Source organism: Phyllostomus hastatus, unplaced genomic scaffold, assembly GCF_019186645.2.
Source record: "Phyllostomus hastatus isolate PE091 unplaced genomic scaffold, TTU_PhHast_1.1 phas_contig_254, whole genome shotgun sequence".
Lineage (NCBI taxonomy): Eukaryota > Metazoa > Chordata > Mammalia > Chiroptera > Phyllostomidae > Phyllostomus > Phyllostomus hastatus.
The window spans coordinates 22,015,466-22,040,917 of record NW_025333810.1 but is presented as its reverse complement, the minus strand read 5'-3'; the positions used below and the strand labels follow the sequence as shown (position 1 = coordinate 22,040,917).

Genomic DNA, 25,452 nt, shown 5'->3' with positions numbered 1-25,452 from the left:
CCAGTCCTTGCGGCGGCGGCTGCGGCAGCGGCTGCGGCGGTGGCGGCGGCAGCGTGCTGTGGGGCACTGGGCTGGACGGAAGACGTCCATCCTCGAGTATTTCCGGTTCCGGTGTCAGTGCAAGGCGCCGCCGCCGCCGCCGCCGCCGGAGCCGCGATGCCTAAAGGAGGTGAGGGGCGGCCGCGCGTGGCCGGCGGGCCTCGAGGGGCGGCGGGAGTCTGGCTCCTGCTGCTCACTGAGCCCGTGGCCGTCTCAGAGAGCGGCGCAGAGGGAGGATGCCGGTGCCGGCTGAGGGCCAAGATTGGGCCTGGACGCCTAATTGTCTCTATGGGGAGAGGACCATCGTGGCCTCGAGCCACTCCTTCGGGGGTCTGAGGGAGCTCGGAGGCTCCGGATTTTCACCGACGCACAGGGCCAGATATAGGGCGCGCTTCTCCTGGAATGGGGGAGTTTGGACTTTTCTTTATTGTAGACTCGCCGTGGACTGAGTCACCGCATCTCGCGCCTGTGCAGGGCCCACCTGCCTCGCGTGTAAAACGTGGGCCCTCTCGGGCTCTGGGCGAGGCAGACCTGTCGGATGGGACATAAGTTGATGCTCTTGAGCGTTGGAGACTCGGCTTTGAGTGCCGTATTCAGCATCGGCTTGACGTGTGCCTTTGAGCCAGTCGCTTAATCTCCCCCTGTCTCGGTTTTCTCATTTGCTAATGGGGGTAATGATTGTACTTACCTCATAGTACTTACCTGATGCTATGCTTTGAACTAGGTAATCCACGTGGAGTGCGCATTACAGTGAGGGGCAGCCAGGTGCCCAGTAAACGTTAGCTATTGTTATTTGTAAGACTTTTTCAGCTCCTTGGCCAAGAAAGTAAAGATTCTTTGGTTTCCCAGTACATTGTCGACCCTCCTCCATCCTTTTTCTCGTAAGTCAATAGTTCTCGATTTGAAGTTCATCCTGTGGCTTTGACAAGTTATTTAACTTCTTCCAGCTTGTTTTCCTTATCTGAAACACCTGGCTGATAACCCTTAGGCTGGAGAGTTGGAGTCAGGGGTCAAAAAGTGGTAGCACCTGAGGTTCCTGGCTGGCTCCTGGCACAGAACATGTGTTTAGTTAATGTTGGTAGATCATGTATCATGTTGGTTGGCTTGTATCCACCCACAGCAAAATCTACTTGGAGCTCTTTCAAACGTAAATGACTTCTTGACTCTACTTCCAGAGACAGTGGACTTTACAGAGATGTATCCATTTAAACCTAGCTATTGTTTATTCTGTGGTAGGAAGAGCCATGTCTCTATGTTCCTTAGTCTTCTGCACAAAGAGGATGCTAAGTGAGCCCTTCTGACTCCAGAATTCTGGCTGTAGGAGCTCCTTTGAACCACAGTTGGAGGTTAGTTAGGAAGCCCTAAAAGGGAATTCTTGGTTAAAAGTAAAAAAACATGAAGATGTTAAGGTATAAAATCCCCCATGAGCAAAAGACCAACTTTATTCCCATTATATAACTGTGAAGCATTTTTAAAGCATGAGGGCTTCTGATAAAAGTTATTATAGACCAAACTAAGGTCAGCATCCCACAGTCAAGTGTGCAGGATGGGAGCCTGTAGTAGCCAGTTTTGAGGTGTTATTATTGCCTGGAATATTAAGGGGGCAAGAAAGGGTGTTGGTTTCTTACAATGGCAAGCTTGATTTCTCACAATAGGACATTCACGAGCATATACTGAGATACTCCTGGGAACCCAGGTAGTCATTAAAAGTGGGTGGTGTACTTTGTAGCAGCCCAATTATGGCTCTGCAGCTGCTGTCTAGGAAATCAGGGGAGGCCAGTATTTTTGTTACTGTCTTTGGCGTTCAGAGCAGCTCTGGTTGTCTAATAGAGATTCTCTGCTACCAGTGAGAGCCTTACTGCAAGTCAGGTGGACCATAGCTTTCAGGAAACGCCAGGATGGGTCAAGACCACAGCCATCCCAGTGTTCTCTGGGACCAGCAGGAGGGGGGCCACCTTGCTGTAAAACTGACTGATGGCTTTAGCAGGGGTCATTCTATAAAACTGATACTCCCAGATGAACTTGAATTGCTAGTTATATTTTTAACTCTAACTCTTAGGTGGTAGTCAGGTTTATTTTCAACTTCACGTTTCTTATTCCAAGTACAAGAAAGTTTTCCCCAATAGGTTTTAAGTTTTCACTTTCCATCATACCACTTAGGTGAACATGAAGTCCTGGGTTGGGCAAAAAGGTTAATTTTTTCTGTACAATGATTCTAGTAGTGCTTAGTTGTTTTTAACTTCATTCAAAACAATTTTGTTAGATTGTATTGTGACAGCTGTCATAGCAACAAGCATTTTTTAAAATGTCAAAACTGATGAATATTGGGCAGCCATTTGAATATTAAAGATGGAAGAAAATACACAACATTTTCAGCATATTATATTATTATTTATTATTATTTCAAGAAAGGTGAAAACAACTGAAATGCAAAAAAAGATTTGCACAGTGTACAGAGAAGGTGCTATGACTGATTAAATGTGTCAGGAGTGGTTTGTGAAGTTTCTTGGTACAATTGACATTTTTGCCAAATAATTCTTTGCTGTGGGGCTGTCTTATGCATTGGAAGGTGTTTAGCAGGACCCCTGGCCTCTATCCACTAGAGGCCAATAGCGGGCAATAGCCGACATGCTCAAAATATCCAAATCAGTAAAGTTATTGGTGATGAAAAATATGTCTTTTATGGAAAAAACTAAATGGACTTTTTGGCTAACCTAGTATTTTGCATTTCCTGACATGTATAGTAAATCACCTATGTGGCTTTGTTTCTTCCCCTGCCCCAAATACTATATAGAGAGAAAAGTGACAATCATAACAAACATTTTTATAGTGTTTATCTCATGTCAGGCCCTGTCCCAACAGCTTTAAGTATGTTATATCCATCTTCATGACAACGCTATGAGGTAGGGACACATGCAAAAGCCAGGACTCATAGAGGTTAAGTAACTGCCCATATTCACAAAGCTAAGTGGTAGTGCAGAGATTTGAATCCCAAGGTTGGACTGCAACATTCGTGTTTCTCACGGCTCTGTTTTGATTTTAAGTCTGCTTGTCTATAATATGGGACCTGTACCATAAGTTTCTTCTGTGGATCAAATTAGCCCATGGCTCTGACAGAACATTCCAAGTAAAAAATTGTAGTGACATCAGGGATGTGTTCCATGTTCTCATGATTATGTCTGAATTTGCTGTTTGGAATCTAAGGGACCCAGGGATTTAGCCAGTTACTACACGGAATATTCTTTCCTCTGTATGCTCCCCTCAGGTCTTATTTGTGGGAGCCTGTATCCAGCATATAGTCTGGTGCTGCATTAGATGGACATATGTTGCCTCTGTAGTCCCTTTGAACATGTGAGGATTGGGGAGTATAGGTTTGGGTTGTGCTTGGTGAGGGGTAAGTGAGGTCTGCAACCTGTGATGAGAGTGCCTCCAGTGGGACACAGCCCTCTGGGGCTCAGCAGTCAAGGAAGGTACTTTCTGCCTGTGTTCCTAAGCTGCCAATCTTCCTGCAGGTAGAAAGGGAGGCCACAAAGGCCGGGCACGGCAGTACACGAGCCCCGAGGAGATCGATGCACAGCTCCAGGCTGAAAAGCAGAAGGCTCGGGTGAGTATGTGCCTGTCTAGGCCATTCCAGTGCCCCAGGGGGGTGGTCTGCCTCTGGCACCCAAAGAAGCCAGGCAAGGATCACCCATTCTCAGGAAGAATCCTACACCTGGAGTTTAGGGGAGCAGCAAGGAATAGGTACAGCCTATGCCAGAACAACCAATGCCAGCCATCCTTTGATTGGATCAATTACAGCTTTTTTTGTTCACTTAGAAATGGTTGCTTTAGTGTGCCCTCTTGTTCCTGTGTCCCCACCTTCCAGGAGCTCTCCCATGGCCAGGCTCTGCTCATCCCCAGGTTGAGCTCTCAGCACTACCCCTGGGAGTAGTGCTCCCAGTGCTCTAGCCATGCAGGACTGCTTGCCAAACCTAGCATAACATGATGCCCTGCCTTTCCCACACCCTACCAGACAAAGTAATATTTGTTCCTTTAGACCTTGCTCAATGGCACCTCTTCTGTGACTCTCACTGGTGATACCCACCCTTCCCTTTCCAGTGCAAGCTTAGTAGTTGCCTCTACTCTGTTTTCACAGTGCTTTTTCAAGCCCACTGTTAGGAAACAAAATATGTTTCTGTCATTATTGGTGTTTGTGTCCCCTACCACATCATTAGATCCTCATCTGCATAAGGGCCAAAGGAGCACAGTCAGGCTGGGGTAGAGGGGTTGGGGTAGAGGGAAGGAGGGTCTACCTGGTGGCACTGGCAGCTGAGCAGGTTCTTGGAGAATGTAAGCCAGTGCTAAAGGGGCAAGAATGTATAGTTTTTATAGGAGATCTCTTTGGTGGGGAGGCAAGAAAGGTTGAGGGAAGTGGTGTACTGGGGTATTGTCTTGGAAAGTTGGTGTAGCAGGTCATCTGCATAGGCAGGTTGGAGTGACTGGCCTGCCACTGACTGGGAATGGAAAGTGAGGGAGGACTTGCCCAAGAAAGTGAGTTCAATTTGGCAGCTGCACCTGCAGCTGGGGAAGCAAGGGGGGAGCTGAATAGGACTATGGATTCTAGCCCCACAGCTGAACCCTTCTGATCCTGGGAGATGTACCTACCCTGAGAAGGGGAACAGGGCCTTTATGGCTGTGTGAAGGGCTTGCTGGACTGTAGGGATGGCTTCTAGGCTGTAGAGTCAAGCGGATAGGCTGCCTCTGACCCAGGTCCCCCATGAGGGGCCAGGGTCTTAGAGTAGGACCCTTGTCTTCCTTGGTTCCAGTCTTCTCAAGATCCATAGTCTGGAGGTGCTTGGGGCAGGGGTCACAGTCCCAGGGGTTTGTTTTGCATTTTTAATTCTACAGGTTATCCATTTCTGAAACAGGAAGAAGAAGAACAAGGAGAAGAAAGTGGAGATGGGGCTTCAGGTGACCCCAAAAAGGAGAAGAAGTCACTAGATTCAGATGAGAGTGAGGATGAAGAAGATGATTACCAGGTACTGAGTTTGGTGGGGGTCTGGGACCTGGACCTACTCATTCAACAAACATTTATCAGGTGCCTGTTGATTACCAGTTCCAATTTTAGATGCAGACACAGTCCTTGCTCTTAAGGGTTTATATTCTGGTGGGAGATACAGTCATATGCTGCATAACGATGTTTTCATTAATGATGGACCACATTGTTGGTCCCATAAGATTATAGGATAGTCCTGTAAGATTATAACGGAGCTGAAAATTTCCTACCACCTAGTGACGTCATAGCCGTTGTAACATTGTAGTGTAATGCATTACCCACGTGTTTGTGTTGATGCTGGTGTAAAGGAACCTACTGTACTGTCAGTTATATAAAAGTATATATAGCACATACAGCCCTGGTTGGTGTGGCTCAGTGGATTGAGCACTGGCCTGTGAACCAAAGGGTCGCAGGTTAGATTCCCAGTCAGGGCACAAGTCCGGGTTGCAGGCCAGGTCTCCAACAAGGGGCACATTTGAGGCAACCGCACATTGATGTTTTTCTCCCTCTCTTCCCCCTCCCTCCCCTTCTCTAAACTAAAAAAGTAAAATCTTTTTAAAAAAAGTATATATAGCACATTGCAGTAGAGGACTATATGATCTAGGTTTGTGTAAGTATACTCTTTAATGTCCAAACAACAATGAAATCACCTCAGAATGTGAGAAATGTATCATGATTGTATAGACAATAAGGAAGTAAGTGAACAGTATAATTTCAAGTAGTGGACTGTGATTGAGGGTACTTGGAGTAGTGTGTGGTGAGGAGGTGACTTTTAAACTGAGATCTCACAAACAAGATGGAGCCAGCCATGCACAGCAGTCAAGGCAGCCAGATTAATTAGCAATGTGAAGGCCTTGGGGTGGGAACACCATGAGCATGTGTAAGGAACAGAGAGGTTTGTGGGACTGTGACTTGGTGGGTAAGAAGTAGAGTGGCTAGGATGAAGGAGGAGAGGTTGGCAAAGGTAGGTGCTGCACGGCTATTGAAAAGGTTTGGGTTTCACTGAAGGTGAGCAGTGGGCAGCTGGTGGAGGTCTTGAAGTTGGAAAGAGATGACCAGATTTGCTTTTAAAAGATTGTTTGGGCTTCTCTGCAAAGAGTGAATTGTAGGGTATTGAGGGTAGAAACCAGGGCGATATTGGTAGGTATCTAGACAAGAATTGATGACTTATATTACGGTGGTGGTAATGTACAGAAAAGTGGGCAGATTCAAGCCGTATTTTACAGATAGACTTAGTGGGGTTTGCTGAGAGTTGGGTGAGGCGGCTGAGGGAAGAAGGAATAAGAAGAGTAAGTCATGCTTAGGGTTGTGGGGAGGAGGGGTGGATTGAGGGTGAATCTCAAGTTCTGTTTTAGACATTAATTTTGTGATGTCCAGTATCCAAGTTGAGGGGTATATATGCATCCAGATTGGATATAGGTATCTGTAGCTCTGAATAGTGGTCAGATTGACTGGTGTTCAGAAGCTGTCTTTCTGGTCACTTTATTAAAGAGAATGGATGGAGTTGACAGGGTCTGAAACTTGGACCAAATCTGCTACATCAAGAACTTGTGCTCTCATTTCTTTCTGAGCTTCTCCAGGGGTGTGGGAGATGCAGGCTCCAGGTTCTTGCACCAGCTTTCAAAACCTATAGATGATGATCTGATGATTCAAGTTGTATTTCCCTCCTCTAAGCTTAGATGGCTGGGAATTAGAATTGGTCCCGAGACCATTGTTGGCCTACCCTACTCTGGGGATCCAGCATTGCTTGTTGCAGTCAAGTGTGAGATTCCATGGAAAATTGCTTTCGGAGGCTGAGCGTAAAGTGGTGGCATAGTGAGTGTTCTGTGTTGGGAGCTTTTGTGATGGGCTTAGATTTACATCTCATCTGTTGTCTACTTACTGGTTGGCTTTAGGTTATTTATTAAATCCTCTGCCTCTGTTCTGTCACTTTTGAAAGTGGGATAGTAATTCCTGGCTGCTGGGACTTAGAATAGGTTGGGCTCTAGTCATATGTACTTGTTCTTGCACCTCCCAGGCTGGTGAGGACACTCCTGAGTGCTATTCCCACTGTGAGACTTTGGGCCAAGCATTGTGTTGAGCTGGGGGTGGCAGAGTTTGTCCCCATTCATATGGACTGTTGGGAGATGTTGGGAGTGGCCTTCAGGGGTTCTGCAGGACCTAAACTTCTCCAACCGTCAGCTTCTTTTCCTATCTTAGCAAAAACGCAAAGGTGTGGAAGGCCTTATCGACATTGAGAACCCCAACCGAGTGGCACAGACAACCAAAAAGGTCACACAACTGGACCTGGATGGGCCCAAGGAGCTTTCACGGAGAGAACGGTAACCTCTGCTGCTGGGCCTAGTGATGCGGGCACACAGGCCAGGGACTGGACATGTAGGGGGTGGAGGTATTCACCTCCTCTGAGGCTCTAGCTTCCTGGGCTCTGAGGTCCTTACTGGCTGGGTGGGGGCTCCAGCTGTGGTGTTGATTTCTGTTTCATGTCATTCCCTAAAGGCTCTATAGAAGCTGCTTCAAAAAACAAAAATCAGAATTTTTAAATTCACTAATAGAAACATAAAAGAGTAGATTCAGATCTGAGTGTTGCACTTGAAGTAATCCCCAGGGTTGCAGAGGGTTATGCTGCAGCTCTTGCCTCCACAGTGTCCCTACACTTCCCTTATCCAGCCTGGTATCATCATTCCTGGCCTTCATCCATCTGTAATGTCATGGCCATGGAGATTGGGAGGGGGACTTGGGGCCTGTGGAGTCGAGAAGGTAGCACAGTGCCAGGAGATCCACTGGCTGCCCCAGCCTTCTCCAAGTCTTAGTTGAAAATGGAGCGCAGATAGCTTCATCATAGGTTGTGTGAGGATCACAGTCGAGTAACCAAGGGCTCTACACATAACCCGTTTTCCACAAGTAGTATCCTGGCTTTTGATGGACACCAGCTGATGTCACGGGACTTACAAGAAGTTGAAGGCCATTAGGGAAAGGGGCCCTGTTTTCTTTTCTGACTGGGCTGCTAGTATTTAAATTCACCTTCCTGTGCTGGCTCCACGGTGGTGTCTGAAAATTCCACAAGATATATGAAAACCCACAAGGAAGGCCCATGAGCTTGGGGTGTGATTAGAGGCTGTGATGGACTGTCACCCTCTAGTACTTCTTTCTCACCAGTGAGGAAGGCAGCCTTTGCTACTCCCACCTTTTGGGTTGTAGAGTGAGAGGTGCGCATTCTGCCTGGCACTTCACTGAGGGGGCCTTGCAGAGCCTTCAGGCAGCTTTGCTTATCATTCCAGATTCCTCTGTGTCTCCCTCCTCCCTCTCAGGGGAGGATCTGCTGGGCTGACAGGTATTCCCATTTCATCTTTGAAGTGTCTTATGCAGAGTCTTCTGCACGAGACATCTGTTCATCTGACTTTGGTTGCTGGGTTTCTTTCCCTCCCTGTTGGCCAGGTTCCGTGCCTTGTTTTTCATTACTCTCCAGCGCTGTGTGCTGTGGGGCCTCTGGATGCCAAGTCACTCCCTTCCCAAAGCTCCTGCCAGGCAGGACTTCCCTGCCACCTCCAAAATTGGCTCTTCTAAGAACCTGGTGTAAATAAGACACTCTAATCTCACACCATGGAAGGTGCCCACTCCAGTTCAGAATCTTACTCTTAGGAAGAAGATCCTCAAAGGGAATCCTATAAGGACTCTCACCTCTCTCTGCTTGGTGGCAGTCACTTTTGTTCTATGGGAATCCAATTCTTATTCACACCTCCACTTATGGGGGCTCACTCTCTTGGTGGCAGTTTCATGCACATCTGAGCTGCACTGATTGAGTGGCTATGTCTGGTTCCCATCTGTGGACACTTGGTTCACTCCTTATGGAATGTTTTGTATTGCCTTCCCTCCTCCTGGTCATCTTCTCTGGACACATGGTTCACTTGGTTTCGGTTTTCGTTTCTCAGTGTGGACACCGGATCCTAGTTAGTGACACCCTGCCCATCCCCTCCACCCCATGGTCCACACTGTTCTAAGGCTTTTCAAAGGTCCCTGGTGCTGAGCTCACCCCTATGCTGTGTTTTCTATTTGAGGTAGATGAGTACATCTCTTGAACTCCCCCCAGCCCCTTGAGCCTGTTATGCAGAGGTCCAGACCTATCCCTCTGTGTGTTTGGTGAATGTCCATCAAGGAAGGGGCACATAGAGCCAGGGCCCCTCCCCTAGCCAGGGTGCTCTCCACCACTTGGGCCCTGGGCCTGAGTACTTGGCCTTTATTCTGGCTCCCACATCCAGCTAATGGTGGGAAGACGTTTCCTGTGACACTATTTTATCCAAACAGAGAAGAAATCGAGAAGCAGAAAGCAAAAGAGCGTTACATGAAAATGCATTTAGCTGGGAAGACAGAGCAAGCCAAGGCTGACCTTGCCCGGCTGGCGATCATTCGAAAACAGCGGGAGGAGGCTGCCAGGAAGAAAGAAGAAGAGAGGAAAGGTAAGTCTTGAGTCACTAGAGCGTTGCCTGACTCTGGTTCTGGGCACCAAATCCTGTACTTCACTGTCCTGGTTGTGAAATGGGATGGGGTCAGGTTGTTTGGTAAAGGCCTACCCTGAATGTATGCCTTCCTTCTTCCTGTCAGGTGGAAGTGGGCGTTCTGCCCTCTCCCCCTCAGGGTTCTAGGAGGGTCCAGCGGAAGCATGGAGTCAAATATGGATTTGACCTTCAGCACTATCCATGGCATCTGAGGGAGGTCTCAGGGATGTACCAAGTGCAGACCTTCGAGTCTGAAAAGTCCCACCAAGGTCTGGTGCCTTGTGTGGCTGGGAGAGCTGTCTGGGGGTTGGGGAGGTGGTGCAGGGTGGGCTGGATTTCATGGTGCAGACTCAGATGAAATCGGGCACGTGTCCTTCTTCCCCCGTGTCCTCCCTCCAGTGGGGCCAAAGGTGGTAGAGGACTCCTGTAGGTCAGGTTAGCTGTGGAGTTGGTCTGGTTTATAGGAGTGTTTGACTCATGTCCTTCTGTCTTACGGTCTCACGTACTCCCACATATGGGACCACGAGAGCCCTTAGGGATTTTGCTGTCCTGCCTCCTTAGCAAATGCAAGGAAATTGAAGCCTAAAAATGGGAAAACAGTTGCCCAGGGACATTGTTACCACACTGTAGTTACCTGGTTATCCCCACTCCCTGCTAACAGCTCTTGCTTCACAAATCCCAAGCAGGAAAGTATTTTCTGTGTAACTATTTGAACACTGTTGCTGATTTTAGAGAATTCAAAACCCATGTGGAGAGATTAGAATTAACTGGGTCCTGCAGGGGCAGGGAGTGCTAAGAGTTTCTGTTTGTGTCGTGGATTGGTGGGCCCTTAAGGAGTGGCCCCCAAACTCACTGTCTGGACATTTGGGTTCAGTGGCTTCAGCAGAAACCCTCTCCCTCTGGAGGACATCAGGCAGGCCTCCTTCAGTCTTTTCATCTCCCCAATGAGTCAGTTGCACAAATGTTTGCTGAGGCCTTTCAGACTTAGTTTTATGGCTCTGGGAGTGGGGATGTATATGTGGAGGGGTTGTTTTAACTTACACTTTCCTTTCCTTTCCTTTCCTCCCTCAGCAAAAGATGATGCAACCCTGTCAGGAAAGCGAATGCAGTCGCTATCCCTGAATAAGTAGTGTGGCCTGAGGGAGAAGATACCAGGGAACTGGGCCATGGCGGCTAGGACTGCTGCTGTGTCTCACCCACCCTGTACCCTGGCGCCGCTGCAGCAGCCCCTCAAGACAAGGAGTCCCCTAAAGCCTGGGGCCTCCTCTTCATCTTGGCACAGAAATCGTTTGGGGGATGGTGGGTGGGGGGCTGGGGGGAGGGGGCAGCTATCTTTGAGACAGAAAGATGCAGGACAGCATTTCATGTATAACCATTCGAATGTTTTTGCTGTTTTTAGAATTCAGAACCCTTGTTAGGGGTGCTTGGGAGGTGGGGTAAGAAGAGCTTCCATTTGTCCAGTAGATTGCACGGTAAGGGGTGCTGGTGAGGTTTTGACAGCCAGCCCATCTGTGTTGCCTGGGTGCTCACTCAGGGCCTGTCACCTGGGAGCCTGTACCCCATGGTTCCTAAGGGTCATGGCTTGTCCCATGGCCTCCCCCGTGCCCTTCTCTGCCCCAGTCCCACTCTTCTGGCCAGGGCCTGTTCTTAACCCTATCCATGGATCATTTCAAGAAACCTCTGTTTACTGTGCAGCACCCAGGCAAACATGTTCCACAGATCCAACTTGTATATTTGGCAGATTAAACTTGACATTATCGTAAATGCTTTTCCATGATCCATCTTTGGTCCCCTGTGCCTGGGCCGTTTTCACTCAGCAGGGCATGTTGTCACTCTCAAGTCAGGCCTGCCCCAGAAAGTTTAGTTGACACTGAGCAGGGTTTGAGGACTGGATCCCAGGCATCCAAACTGAGGAGACCTTAGGATATAGGAGTCAATCCCCTCCCTTTAACCAAGTAGGGATCTTAGGCCAGAGTGGCCAGGGACCTGCCCATATCCACAGCAGGTTGGCATCAGTACTGGACCTCCCTGTCCTGTCTTCCAGGTGCTTCCTGGTGGTGACAGCTTTAGGATTTCAGTGGTGGGAGGAAGCATCCCAATAGCTGATACCCACATGACTGCCAGGCAATACCCCATTCAGTTTTTACTACCCAGTATGGTGGGGGTGGCAGCAAGGACACTGGGGCTTAGCACAATCACATGGGTTGCCTGTGGGTTTGGCCACACTGCCAGTTCTGCCTTGTGAACGGCAGTGTTTTTTGCATGTGGTCCTCAGAGATCAGTGACTGGGTGCCAAGTGGGGGGTTTGACCTGAGGTCAGACAGGATTTAGTAGCAAAGATGGAAGCCAGCCCCTGACTCCCAGTGATCTCTACCACACCCCTGGGCTTGAGTATGTGGGAAGACAACAGCCTTGGGCACCCCAGGAGGGATACCACAGCTGCCAGCATCTGTAGCTCACCCTGGCCTACAGAAAACTCATTATCTAGATTAAAAAACAAAAACCATGACTTATATAAGTAGGTAACTAAAAAGTATGTGGTTAAACAAAAATAACCCCCTGAATAAAATAAGGAAAAAGATGTCTTAAAAAATAATGAGCATTTACCAGAAACCCACTGCAAACATCAAGTAGAGCAGAAAAAATTGACATTAAAGCCCAGAAGCAACCTGGAACGTACAACCACTTGTTTAAGAATCTGACCACTGAATAGCTAACAGGAAAGACACCTGGTCCTCGCAGCCTCCAGGCTAGACTGCAGTGGCAAAGGAACCATTTGGGGGAAGGCTGTTGGGTTTACCGATCAATTTTACTGGCAAGAAAAATAAGCTACCTATGTTCATACAAAAACTAACTTCTTCCAAACACAGGCAAGCATGTCTACAATTATATTTTTATAACCTCCATGTTTTGAAGCAATTCATGACCAGCAGAGTGCTTTGGGGGACATTTTTTTTAAACAATAAGTGAAAAGTATTTGTTCAAGAAAAAGGGCACACGTTCCTTCAAATAGGTAAGAAAAGCTTCCTACTACTCCCCTCCCTTTCCCCTGTGGGTACCCAAACTGGTACCCTAGAAACATTCAGCAAAGCAAGCTTTAGCTTCCCTGATCCCTTCCCCAGCAGCTGGGATGAGGCCAACATTCTCCTCACAGGTCATTTGATCTTGAGGTCCTTCAAGGCTGATTCCAAACTCTGGAAGGAGGTGAACAGAACAGACTGGTTCTCAGCTGTCCTGCAGATATCCTACCTGCAGGGACCTGGCCCTCACCTGCCCTTGCCCCACCCCAGCCAGGCAGAGGACTGAAAACTTGGTCTTTGGGGTCCAGTAGACCTGGGATTGAATCCCAGCCCTAAAAGTTGCTCCAGAGCCTGCTGAGCCCAGGTGTCAAGGGGTTGCCTCTCATCCCCGCCACCCTTATTCCATCAAAGTGCCTTTCTCCTGCAGGAATGAAAGACAGGGTATCCAGGGTGGCTGCCAGGGAGAAGGGTGGGGATGGGGAGCCTTACCTTCACATCCCAGATGCTCATGCCGCCATCCATGCCAGTAGTGCAGAACTGTGAGCACTTGGCCTTACCCCCGCTGAGCACCGAGATCTGGCTGCAAAGAGGATGAAGCCTTTATGGATTCCAGCCTATGCTTGGACTCAAGTCCACACTGCCCTGACTTCAGGGACAAGTGCTGGGGTGTGCTTCAAAGGGAGAGCCTAGAAGGCAGGCTGTGTGGGGGCTTTACAAGTCTGCTTTAGGAACAGCAGTAATGTGAAAGGTGCACGTGGCAGCCCAGGCAACTGGAACAGGACACAAAGGCCTGGGCAGGGCATGAAAGGTAGGTGTCTAGGGAATGTGTGTAGTGATGGCAGGGTGGCACAATGGGGAAAAAAGTAAAGGATGGGGGTGGGAGATCGAGGATCTAGTTCGGAAGAGCTTTGAAAGCCTGGCAAAGGTGTTTGGTCTGAAGACAACACTGGATTCGGCAGCCACAGGAAGGTTGAACTGGCTTGGTCGGAAAGTCTTGCCACAATTTTTTCCTCTATTTGCCATGGGTTGGACGCATGTGGCTGGTAGGATTTGGAAGTTTTGGAGGGTCTTCCCCTCGTCCCACCCTAGTTCCTCAAGGCTGTAGCCTGACCCTTAATTCTGCTACCAGGTGACCAGTTTCCAGCACTAGGCCCACTTCAGCTATGGCCCCGCTCATAAGCCAGCTGGTCACTGCCTGGCCAGCCCCCACCCCCTGTTGAGAACTACAGGCCCCAGGCCTATGATGATCCCCACACAGCCATGTCCTACAAATGCAGAGAGGCTGGCTGCTCTGCCCTCACCTGATGCTATTTTTATGCAACCTGAAAAGGTCGATCTGGGTCCCTCTATCAGGGCTCGAGCCTTCATGCTGCTGGGGTGAGTCCAGATCAGCCGCTCCCAGGTCCACCTCACCCCCCTTTCTGCTCCTCAGGCCCACCCTCACCTGACGCTGTTCTTGTGCAGCGAGTCTAGCGCCACTCCAGCCACGCCCACTTCGGAGCTCGCCTTCTTGTCCAGGTTCTGGAAGCGCTCACGGGCTGTCAGACCACGCTGTGAGCTTTGCTTGGGCACATCCAGCCGCCCACCGAAGCTCAGCGTCCCTGCAGCACCGTCGTAGGTAAAAAGCACTGGGAAGCAGTCGTGGCCCTGTGGTGAGTGAGGGGGGCTATTTGAGCATAAGTTGAGGGCAGGCACAGCACCCCCATTTTCCGCAAAGGGAAACTGAAGCTGGAACCAAGGCATGCCACCAAGGGACAATGGGCCATGAGTCTGGCGACCCCTGTGGCTAGATGCAGGACTTGGGTGGAGGAGCTATGGGGAAGCTCATACCTGCTTGTAGACAAAGCCAGGCCAACCCCAGGTAGAGAGGGACCAGATGTTAGGTGTGAGCATATAGGGCAGCTCCCACCTCAGCAAGGCCAGTGACTAGATAAGAAGGCTTGTTTGGGCCTCCTATAGGAGCCCAGGGGCCTTCTGTCCTAATCAGCAGGTTACACCTGCTCTGGAAGAGACCCCCGCATCTATATCTTCTCTAGGTCAAACAACCTTGCTCTCCTGGAAGCCCCGTTATGTTTGGTGGGGGGTGAAAAGGGACTGGAGAGACAGGTAGGCAGAAGGAGGGAGAGCAGTAGTGCCCTTCTAGACACATGGTAGAACTGCACTCCCCCCGCACACCCACTCTGAGTTAGGTGTAGCCGTCATTTCTGTTGGCCGATAAAGTAAGCAGAGATGTTAGGGTCCATCCAGGGCATGTGGTCCACTTCCCCCTTCTTCCTCCATGGCAGTTGGGGGAGCATGTTGGTGACAAAGCTCCACCTGCACTGAGCAGAGCCCCCTCACAACACCCACACTGGGCATATAAAGTGAGCAAGTAAGTCCCTGCATTTGGGGATATCTTTTTGTTACCATAGCATAATGCAACTTATTTTGATCAATACAGATCTATAGATGAAAGGATGGGTGGATGGTTGGGTGAAAAGGGAGGAAGGGAGGGAGGGCAGAAGAGGGAAAGGGAGTGAAAGGAGGAAGGGAAGGAGTGAACAAGTGGATATAAGTGCCTGGGCATCTCTGGGCTCACTGGGAGACCTGCCCTAAAGGGCCACCGCTTCCTTCCTTCCCTCCTTCCTTACCGCAGCCACCAGACTGTTTTCTGTGATGAAGGTCAAGGCCAGCAGTGGCAGCGTTTCAGAAGCCAGAGTCGCGACTCTGAGTGAGAGAGAGATATCAGCCACACCAGCCCCTTCCTGCTCTATGTCTTTGTTGTCTTCCCCTTGGGCGGCCTGTACTCACGCCATCTTCTTGTCGGCATCGGCCAGGCACACAGTGCTGTCGTGGCTGACCCAGGCCACACGGCTGCCGCTGGCTGAAAAGCAGACACCATGCACCCAGCCGCAGCTACTGCTGGACTCGAACATCAGCTCCCCGAAAGGCATCTTGGAGCCCCACGGGGTGGGTGCTGGTCGTTCCTCCACCTCCTTTATGTAGGCTGAGAAGATCCTGCCCACAGAGGACCCCACCCCCACAAAAAGGTGACTGGAGAGTGGGAGAAGGGCCCCAACAAGACACTCTTTCTCAAAGCAGCCTGGTATGGTCAGAGCACCTAGCTAGGAGCTCATGGTACCAGAGCCAGCTTTTTAAGACCTGCATATTCATATGCAGTCAAGTCTGGGACTTAGTGCCCTTTCTGTGCAATGGAGTGGGCCCAAGAGGTCTCCCAGCTTACCGTCCTGTGAATTCCTAGGACCCTTACCTTACCTGAGGACTGACCATCCATTGGTGACATGCCACCAAGGGGTGTCCTGGTCTCCATCATACTGGCCACTACTCCACAGCCAGCCCCTAGGTGCCCTTCCTCCCTCTTACTCTGCACCTTGAACCAATCCTGCCCCTTGTCCTGCCAGCTCTACTCTGCCCCTCGCTGCTCTCTCACACATTAATCCTCTTCTCTCCGGGGGCAGCATGGGGTCAACTGATAGATCAGGGTGCCAACAAACCAGCTCCCTACCCACCAATAGAGCCTCATCAGGACATCATCCTTCCTGTGCCCAGTGCCTCCAAAGGGACCTCCAGAGCCTGCGGTAGCCTCATTTCCCAGGTGGAGCTTCAGAGACCTAGGCCATCTCCCTGGAACTGGGAATTGGAGGCCTGGGGAGACTCGGGGCTGTTAAACCCAGAAGTAGAAAAAGCCAGTGGCTACTGGACACTACATTCCAGGCCTTAAGATAATGAGGCAGGGTCTGTCCCAGCTTATCAGTCATTTATACACCAGTGTGGAAAGGCACAACCATTCATTTTCCTTCAGACAGAAGGAGGGAAACTGAAGAGGTGGGAGGTTCTAATGAAGCAGGAAAGGAAGTCCTAGGAAAGAAACCTTGCTGACATTAAGAGGTAGAAAGAGGCTAAGACTCTCCAAGGGCTGGGGACAGGACTTACGGATGATTCTCGAAAGAGCAAAACCTCATAGATGCTTGAATGAGGCCCTAGGTCATTCTGCTGGCAGCAGAATTGGTCTGCAGCTGGTCTGGAAGGCAGGGTGTGGGGGTCCCAGGAGGGGGCTCCCCTTCACCTTCCAATCCTTATTCCTGCATGGATGCCAGGGCCCCACCCTCTCACCGGCACTTGAAGTCACAGGAGCCTGCGGCCAGGAGCACATTGTTGGGGTGCCAGTCCAGGCTGAGGACGGTGGAGCGAATGGGCTTCTTGATGTGCTTGCACACCCACCTGGATACGACAGTCAGATAGGTAAGGGGAGAGAGGGACAGACAGGTGGGCAACCCACTGGCCTCAGTACCCCAGGAACTCCAGGTTCCCACTGGGTCCTTCAGACCACTGAGGTCCCAAGAGGGAGGGGTCTGGACACAGTCAGCCCATGGACTTGTCAGGGCCAAGTTCAGGCCAGCAATGTGTGGGAACTCTATCCTTGGTGTCTTTTAAACCTCACAACCCAGGCAGGCTCAGCAAAGCTGCTAACTGACTAGGGTGGGATTTGATCGTGGGTCTCCCAGAATCCAGCCTGAGCTCCTGCCTGGCTTGTGCCCTCAGAGACTCAGGGGAGAAGATTATGATGTGGCTGGAAGCTTGTGTCTGGGTACCTTGGGCAAGTGGCATTGCCTCAGGGCCTTACTTTGCTTATCTGTGAAGTACGGACAACAGATGCCCAGTCCAAGGAACCGTGGGGAAGTCACAGACAATATATGTGCAGAGCTTAATCTGATTGCCATAGAGGCGGCCTAGAGTGGACTGTGCCCGTTACTGATACAGGGCTGTGGGAGCACCCAGTGGTGTGCAGATCCCCTTGCCTCACCTACAAGGTCCAGAGAGGACCCACTTCCCCAGGGTCGTGTGAACAGGGGGCCCAAAACCCCACCTGGTGCTTTCTGGGACACTCTAGTCCTACCACCTGTTGGTCTGCAGCCCAGGGTACCTCACAGCCCACTTAGGCCCCTCCCAGGCACCCACCAGTCATTTTCCTGCTCAAAATAGCAGATGGAGATGACACGGGAGCCGCTGCCCACAGCGAACTTGTTTTCATTGGGGGCCCAGCGCACACAGCGAGCAGCCCGGTTGATTCGCAGGATGACGAGCGTGGGCTTCCATGTGCGGCCCTTCAGTGTCCACACGTAAGCATTGCGGTCCGTGCCGCAGGTCACAATGCGGTTACTCTCAGGAGCCCAGTCAATGCCTGTGGGATGGGGAGGGGGACACCAGGTTGAAGTGAACTAAGCAGAGGTGGCTGACTCTACAGTGTCCATGTAGGAGGGCTCCAGAGGTCACAATCTGAATGAAAGCTGCTCTTGGAGATGCTACTAGAGCTTACTGAGGGTGTTACAGCTCCCACAGCTATCACCAAACATGCTGGAAGGCCAAGCCAAAAGACAGAAAAGCAAAGCATCCATGGTGATGCGGAGCTGGTGGATCAAACCTTTCCCGAAACCCAAAAACTCTGAGTTTTACAGTAACAGGAACCAACATAAATCTTTGATATCTTAAGCCACTTAGAATCAGGGCTGTGTTACTTACAACCCAAACTATCCTTACTTACACAGTGAATGTGGGTGGATGGCCCTGGTTGGCCATGCCAGCCCCCTACCTCCTTTCAGGAGGGCAGTCACAGCCAGCTTGACCCACCTGTCACCTGCCCGTTGTGCTCTTTGAGCTCATGCACCTTGACCCATTTGGGCCCATTCTTTTCATAGATGTGCACCTCATGGTTGTTGGGGCAGATGGCAATCTCTGCAGAAAAGATGAGAAGGGTGTGGGGAGTTGGAGGATGCATGCATTCTCAGGTTCCCTCCCACCCTCATGACTCCCCTCTGCCAGGAACTCCCTTCACAGGCCACCTGGGCAACACTGTCCTTTGAGACTCGGACTCCTCTGCCTCACAGGGGTCTCCTGAAGTCCTTCAGGCCCTGCTGGGCCCCTGTGTGACACTTCCCCAGGGACTGGCCACCCTCCACCTGTACCACCCTAGACATCCATGCAGCAGTCTCATGACCTCTGCTCTCAACTCCAGTCACGGTCTCCTTGCTGTTTCAACTCGGGGCCTCTGCACCTGTCCCTCTCTCCCTTCCTTTAGGTTCTTTGTACACATGTCACCTCCTTCAAAAGGCCTTCCCTGGCCACCTTTTCTAAACCAGCACCTCTGCCTCCACTGTTTTCCGTTACCCCATGTGTTGGTCTTCATAGCTCATCTCACTGCCTGCCCTTGCAGGTTATGCCTTTGGTTCCCACCCCCAGCCCCTTCCCCAGCCCAGGAGCCCCTGCACCTATAGCCTAGCCTGCGCAGGTCCTGCTCTCATCTCCGCCCTTCAGCGCCCACTGGCCTGGCTGCCCCTGGAGCTGCTCATCCCTTCCCTCCTAAGCACCCAGGACTGGGGATGAAGGAGGGGGACAGCCGGCCCCCACAGAGCCCACAGTCCAGGGCACCTGGCTGCTTTAATGCCCACATGTGCTCTGTGGGACTGAGGGCACTCACGAGTGCAGTCCTTGTTCCAGGCGTGACAGCTGATGGGCTCCACCAGGAAGCTGTGGTAGGCCATGGCTCCTCAGCTCCTGTGCCCAAGAGAAGGAGGAGCCAAGTCAGCCCTGCCCCTGCTGCAGACCAGGCCCAAGCTGACCTCATAGGAGGGCAGTGGGGGCCACCCTGCCTCCCAACTCTGGCCTGGTGCCTTGCTTCACTGAGGCTCTAGGGAACAAAGAATGGTGTGGTGAGTGAGGGGTACAGGGGTGTGGTTAAAGCCACTACTGTGAGTGGGGTGTTCTGGAACCCTGCACCAGACAGGCCATCACCTGTCATCTATCTGTGCCTCAGTTTCCTCACAGACAGAGCTCACCCACGTAGAATGGAGACCAGTGCCCTCCATTTCCAGAGCCCTGGTCTTCCCCACTCTCTTCCAGGTGGAGTGAGGACATAGGGGAGGGGAGGGGGCTGGTTTGTAGGCACCTGTAGGAGGTACACAGGCAGACAGACAAATTCCATTCTCATTAAGAAAACCCATTCGAGCCTCAAGCTGGTGTGGCTCAGTGGACTGAGCACTGGACTGTGAACCAAAGGCTCGCAGTTCAATTCCCACTCAGGGCACATGCCTGGATTGGGGGCCAGGTCCCCAGTATGGGGCACATGAGAGGGAACCACACGTTGATGTTTCTCTCCCTCTCTTTCTCCTTCTCTTCCCCTCTCTAAAAATAAATAAGCCTGAAGGTGAAGGAGAGTCCAGAGGGCAGCTAGATGCCTGGAGAAGGAGGACTGAGCCCAGAACTGAAGGTTCAGGACTGTCAGCAGCAACAGCCACTGGCATCCTGCCTGGGGAGGGGCCAGCCACTGTCGTCCCACCCAGCCTCTTCCCACCACTGGCTGAGCTGCAGGGGAGCTGGGCGGCCTGAGGAGGGGTGGTGTGCACATCTAGGTGGGTCACCCACAGTCTCCCTTTGCTCTTACCCCACCTCACCCAGGTCTGCACATTTCCGCCCTGGACTGGCTGGCTCCTCCCAGCACCTGCCCTCTCAGGCCACCCCCTCACTCCTGGCTGTGAGGGTGGGTGAGACCCCCTGCCAGCTCTTCATGTGGAACTTGCTGCCCTCAGCCATCTCTGTGCCTGGGGCATACAGAACTGGCCTTCACACATGCTATTGTCTCTGCAGGGAAGACTGCTCCCTGGGGAGGTGCCTCACGTACCTTCAGGGCCAGTTCTGTTCACATTTCACACCTGTGACCCATTCTCTCCAGCCACTCAATGCCCACCCCTGTTCTGTTCAACAACGTCCTACTCATCCGTAAAGAACAAAGTGAATATCACTTCCTCAGCAGTCCAGGCTCAGGCCTCAAATACCCATGTACATTCAGCCTTGCACTCACACAAGCACACTGCTCCCACAATGGCTGCCTCCCCAGCCTCTCTCCTTATAAGGTCTTTGTGCAGAGCAAAGCCCCGGAAGTGGTGACGGAGCTGTCAGCCCAGGTCAGCAGGCCTCATGGGGATTTCCCCCAAGCTTCCAGTGCATCTGCACTGGGCCGGAGTTGGGATCCAGTTTTGCTGGGGCAGGGTGTCATCACTGTCTACACTACAGATGATGACTCAGGAGTGGGAGCTCCAGGCCTGTCTGACTGCTAAATTGTGCTCATCTACCCACTCCCATTTCCCAAGGTCACTACTAACAGGGCAGGGGCAGGGTTAAGGCCAGAACCCACTTCCAAACCCCTGGGGTCCAGTGGAAGCCAGCCACCCCTCATCCCTTCAGTCCCAGGAGGCCCAGAGGGAAGAAGCCTTGTGGCTGCAGCCCAGGGTGAGGATGAGGGCCCCTGGACAGCAGAACCCAACTCCCCAGCTCCAACTGTCACAGAGTCGCCATGTGGCCAGGCATTTCTGCCCCTTGCAAGGTCTTGGCAAGAGTGTCCAGTCATGGAAAAGCCTGTCTGTCATGATGTTCCAGAGTTCCAGGCAGTTAAGATGGGAGTCTGGGTCAGCTGAGGACAGTGGCCCCCCTACTAGTAGGCCATGTAATCAAGAGGACTTAGGGAGCCCTTGCCACTTTTTCCTGGGACCCAAAGTTTGTCAAGTGGGAGAGGGAGGGGCGGCAAAGATGGCTACATGCACAGTGGGACAGGCAGGGGAGGGAGGTTCAGACTACATTGATGAGCAGTCATGTACCCTTTAGCATGAATTCAGACAGAAATACTTCCTAGTTCACTGAACCAGCAACTTAAGGGGGACAGAGGGTATGGCAGAAGGCAGTGGGAGTGGGCAAGATGCATTTCCCTTTTTTCTTAACTTTTTTTCATAACTTCTGCAAAGCAACTGAAACCAGCAGGGCCTCAGCAATGACTCCCAACCCCCACTTACTAGCGAGGAAGTGGGAACCTAGAGAGGGGAGGGGCTCCTCTAGCCACTGTAGCTTCCTAGTTCAGGAATCATTGGATTGTCCCTGCGGTCAGACCCAGGGGACTGGGCCACCCACGTCGGGAACCTGGACCTGATCATTCCCAGGAAAACCTCTACCTACAGAGATGGGGAGATAGGCTGCCAGTCAACCTCCTTCTGAGGAAAATGCTGTCAGAACTCCTTTGCCCATGTGTTGCCTCAGTGATGGTTCCTGGTAGAGACATGGCAGGCTGAGGCTGTGGCCTCTGGGACAGCCACCCACTTGTCACATGGTCCTGTGAGCCAGCACCCTTGGGCCCATTTTACAGTTAAAGACAAGGAGAGGAGGGAGCCCTGGGATTGGCATTGGGACTTGGAGTCCACAACCAGGGCTCTGTGCCCCGAGCCCCCCATCACCTCTGAAACTGAATGAGACTGGGGGAACATGGGCCAAAGCCTGAAAACCCCTGCTGTCCCCAGCCTGGAGCCAGGATCTCTGTGGTCCCAGCAGCACCTCCCCTACATCTACACACAGCAGATGCTCAGTGTACTTGAGACCCAGGAGCATCCATGGCTAGGGGTGTGAGGGCAAAGAATGACATGGGGGCCAGAAGGGGGTATGGGTCTCCAAGGTGAGGCGTGAGTTTCCATCCAGGGGGAGCCAAAGACCACGCACCAGGGTGTGGACATAAGCCCCATGGGTTATTTGTTCACTGATGTATCCCCAGCACCAATTGGAGTACCTTGCAAATGGTAGGTGCTCAATAAATATCCCCTGAATGTGGTTGAATGAATGAATCATATCCTTTCATGTCTGTCTTAGGGGATGGTCTATAAGGGATGTGCCATATGACCTCAGTGGCACGTGGATGCCATTTATAAATATTTACTGGAGAGCATGTGCTCAAATTTTTTTCCAGATAGGATCAATGATCAGAAAAGCTTGGAAACCCACAGTCCAGAGGAACTTTTGAGAAATGGGGAGAATATAGCTCCTCTCTGAGGCAAAGTAAGCCAGGTGAAGCCTCAGGCTGCCCTGCCAAGGGTTTCAGGCCTCTGGGCTCCTTCCTTACAGTGCTGGGTTCAAATTCTGGCTCTGTCTATGCTGGCTGGATGCCCTCAGACAATGCTTTCCTCATGTCTCCATCCAGAAAAGCCTGGGGCTGGACAAGGCATCCACTATAGGTTTTTTCTTACTTTCAGAGAAGCTTGCCCAGCCGTCTCTAACTCCAGACTTTTGGCTGTACTTGAGGCCAATCCAGCAAGAGCTGCCTGCAGCAAGGATCTCCGCTCTACAGGCACTCAGGGAAGTCCCCACCCAGCTCAGAGGCTGGCTGGAGAGAGCTGCCCGCGAGCCATTTTGCAGCATGCTAAGCAATTACTCAACTTCCTGTTGTATGTGGAGCAGCCTTTGCCACCCCAAGCAGGCCAGCCAATCCCTTCTCCCCAACTCAGCTCTTGAAGTCACAAATCAGGCAAAGAAAGTTAAGAAACAAAAATGAAAACAATCATAAGGCACCATAAAGCCCCAGTTAAAGTAACTCAAACGAAACAAAAGTCAAAACCACGTAACACTCAATGCTGGCAAGGCTGTAGAGAAATTCTCACTTGTTGCTAACTTGTTCAGTCTTTCTGAAGAGCAATGTGATAACGCTTACTTCAACAGCTGGGTTAGTAAAAAAGAAAACAGAATGACAAGAGCAGGAAGTTAAGACTGTTAACACTATTGTCCTGCTGTGGCTCAGTTGGTTGGGTGTCTCCCACAAAGTGAATGCTTGCCAGTTCAATTCCCGGTCAGGGCGCTTGCCTGGGTTGTGGGTTCTGTCCCCAGTCTGGGCAAGTACCACAGGCAACTGATTGATGTTTCTCTCCCTCTCTTTCTCCTTCCCTTCCCCTCTCTCTAAAAATAAATAAATACAATATTTTAAAAATGCTTTAAAAAAGATTGTTAACACTCTTTGGTGACATAAATTCATTTTAGTGCTAAGAAAATAACCTCTGACTTTTTTTAAGCAAACACATCCATAATAACCCTCTTTGTAATGGGGACAGAGTAAAAAAAATCCAGATGACTACAGATATGGAATAAGAACATATGATATTAACATGGATTGTATTTAACTATTACAAACACATATGTAATAAACTAACTTTACTTGCCATCTCTAAATGTCCAAGATTTCCCAGAACTTTTACATACATTCTATTCTCTCTAAAGCAAGCCAATAAAAAAATAATAATAAAATTATGAGGTCCTGCTTACACTTTCAAAAAATAAAAAATATAAAGCAAGCCTAAGAAGTTTTCTTTTTAAACTTCATTTTGTACGGAAGGAGACTGAGGCTTGGACAAAGGCCAAAATTTGCTCAAAGTCACACAGCTCTTACAAGGCAAGCAGATTCTGACCCCAAAGCTCAGGTTAGGCTCACCGGGATCGACACTTTGGTAACTGTGGGCAGGCCTTATAACAGCAGCGACAACAGCAGCGCTCATTTACACTTTGTGTGTGCCTGGCTCATTGTCAAGTGCCTTACACGCATAATTATATTTATGCCTCGGGACTTGAAAGGTCCCCATACTTCAGATAAGGCAAGTTGAGGCCAGGAGAGGTTAGGTGGCTTGCTAGGTCATCAGCCAGTGAAGGGAGAAGCGGGCACTCTTACCCGGTCTCTGAGACCTCACAGGCAAGGGGCCACCTTAGCGGGCGGGAAGTCCCGACCTCCGGGTGAGAGGAGCCTGCGGACAGCCTGGAATAACGGACGGTGGGGGAGCCAGCTCCCCTGCCGCTTCGCACAAGTCATCACCGTATTCCTGTCACTGCCCGAGGTCCCCGCCCCGCCCGTGAGGCCCGGCGTTCGCTCCGCAGCTGGGGAAGGCGCGGCCGGCCGGGTCTGTCGGGGTCCGGCTCCGCCAGGGGGGACCCCTCGGCCCTAGTCCCGGGGGCAGGGGGCCGGCTGGGGCCGGGAGGAAGGGGGGGCCGGGCGGGGACGCCAGCTCATTTCCCGCTGGAGCAACCCGGAAGGCTGGAGGATGGAGGGGAAGTGACTGGGCGTGGGTCCGTCGCCGACCTAAATAACGGGGGACACCGACCGCGGGGCCAAGTCGCGGACATGGGGAAGCGGGGGCCGGGGCAGCAGCGGGCGCACGGGTCGGGGGCTCGGCCACCCCGAGGACGCCGGTTGCGGGGAGCCCTGCACTGTCCCCCTCGGCGGGGCCCGCCACCCGCACGCCCGCGCCCCGTACCCTCTCACCGCCGGGCCCCTTCACCTCCAGGCGCCCCCACACATCCGGGAAGGTCCCCACTGCACCTCCAGGCCCCCTTCCCTGGTCCTTTCCCCGCGCCCCCCCTCATCCCCGCGGCCTCTCAAGCGCCCCTCCTCTCCAGGCGGCTCCCCAGAGCCCCGCATCTGGGGGGCACCAACGCCTCGCGCCCCCTCACCTCAGGGTTCCCGGCCGCGGACTCTGGGCAGTCGACGCGCCGAACCGGCTCTGGGACCCGCAGCCACTTCCTCGTGGGCGGAGGGCGGGGCCTGGCGGCCTCCGAGCCTCCGGGCGGGGGCGGGGCTCCGGGCGGCAGTCCAAGGCCCCGCCCACAAGGCTGGGTTTCGGGACAGCGAGGGCCCAGCCACCCAGACACTGCTGGCCACCGCTTCTCACCACTTTATGGGTGGAGAAACTGAGGCTCAGAAAGGGGTGCGCAGCCTGAGCAGCAAGCTGGCGGGAAACGGGAGTCTGGTAGGTGCATGTCCCCCACCCAGCTCCTACCACCACCACACCAAGAGCGGGGCAGACTCTGGGTTCATACCAACTGTGACCCAGCAACTTAGGGATCCCTGCAGAACTCGGTCCCCAGCCCGCAGGGACCGCCCCTTCCTTCATCAGCTGGTAAACGCTGGGCGCCAAAAGTGCAGTAGGGTGTCTCTGAGGCTGCCAGCCCCGCCCTCGCCTCCCCGAGTCTAAGGGTCCACACTACAAGCTGGGGAGGGGGGTGGGGCTGGAGTGCACAC

At 51.9% G+C, this 25,452-nt stretch overlaps 2 protein-coding genes across 2 annotated transcripts; one reads left to right on the top strand and one right to left on the bottom strand.

Annotated features, from left to right (window-relative positions):
- Positions 1–14: 14 nt before the first annotated feature.
- On the top strand, positions 15–10,873 carry PDAP1 (PDGFA associated protein 1). The gene is made up of 6 exons (XM_045838160.1): positions 15–169; positions 3,552–3,643; positions 4,947–5,057; positions 7,274–7,395; positions 9,377–9,528; positions 10,639–10,873. Exons 1-6 carry the CDS (start codon positions 157–159, stop codon positions 10,695–10,697), a joined length of 549 nt encoding a protein of 182 aa, XP_045694116.1. The 5' UTR covers positions 15–156; the 3' UTR covers positions 10,698–10,873.
- Positions 10,874–12,440: 1,567 nt separating this feature from the next.
- On the bottom strand, positions 12,441–24,980 carry ARPC1B (actin related protein 2/3 complex subunit 1B). The gene is made up of 10 exons (XM_045838156.1): positions 24,885–24,980; positions 19,063–19,139; positions 18,216–18,320; positions 17,547–17,769; positions 16,701–16,808; positions 15,378–15,584; positions 15,218–15,293; positions 14,032–14,234; positions 13,077–13,167; positions 12,441–12,761 (listed from the first exon to the last, which is right to left on the bottom strand). Exons 2-10 carry the CDS (start codon positions 19,124–19,126, stop codon positions 12,723–12,725), a joined length of 1,116 nt encoding a protein of 371 aa, XP_045694112.1. The 5' UTR covers positions 19,127–19,139; positions 24,885–24,980; the 3' UTR covers positions 12,441–12,722.
- Positions 24,981–25,452: the final 472 nt, after the last annotated feature.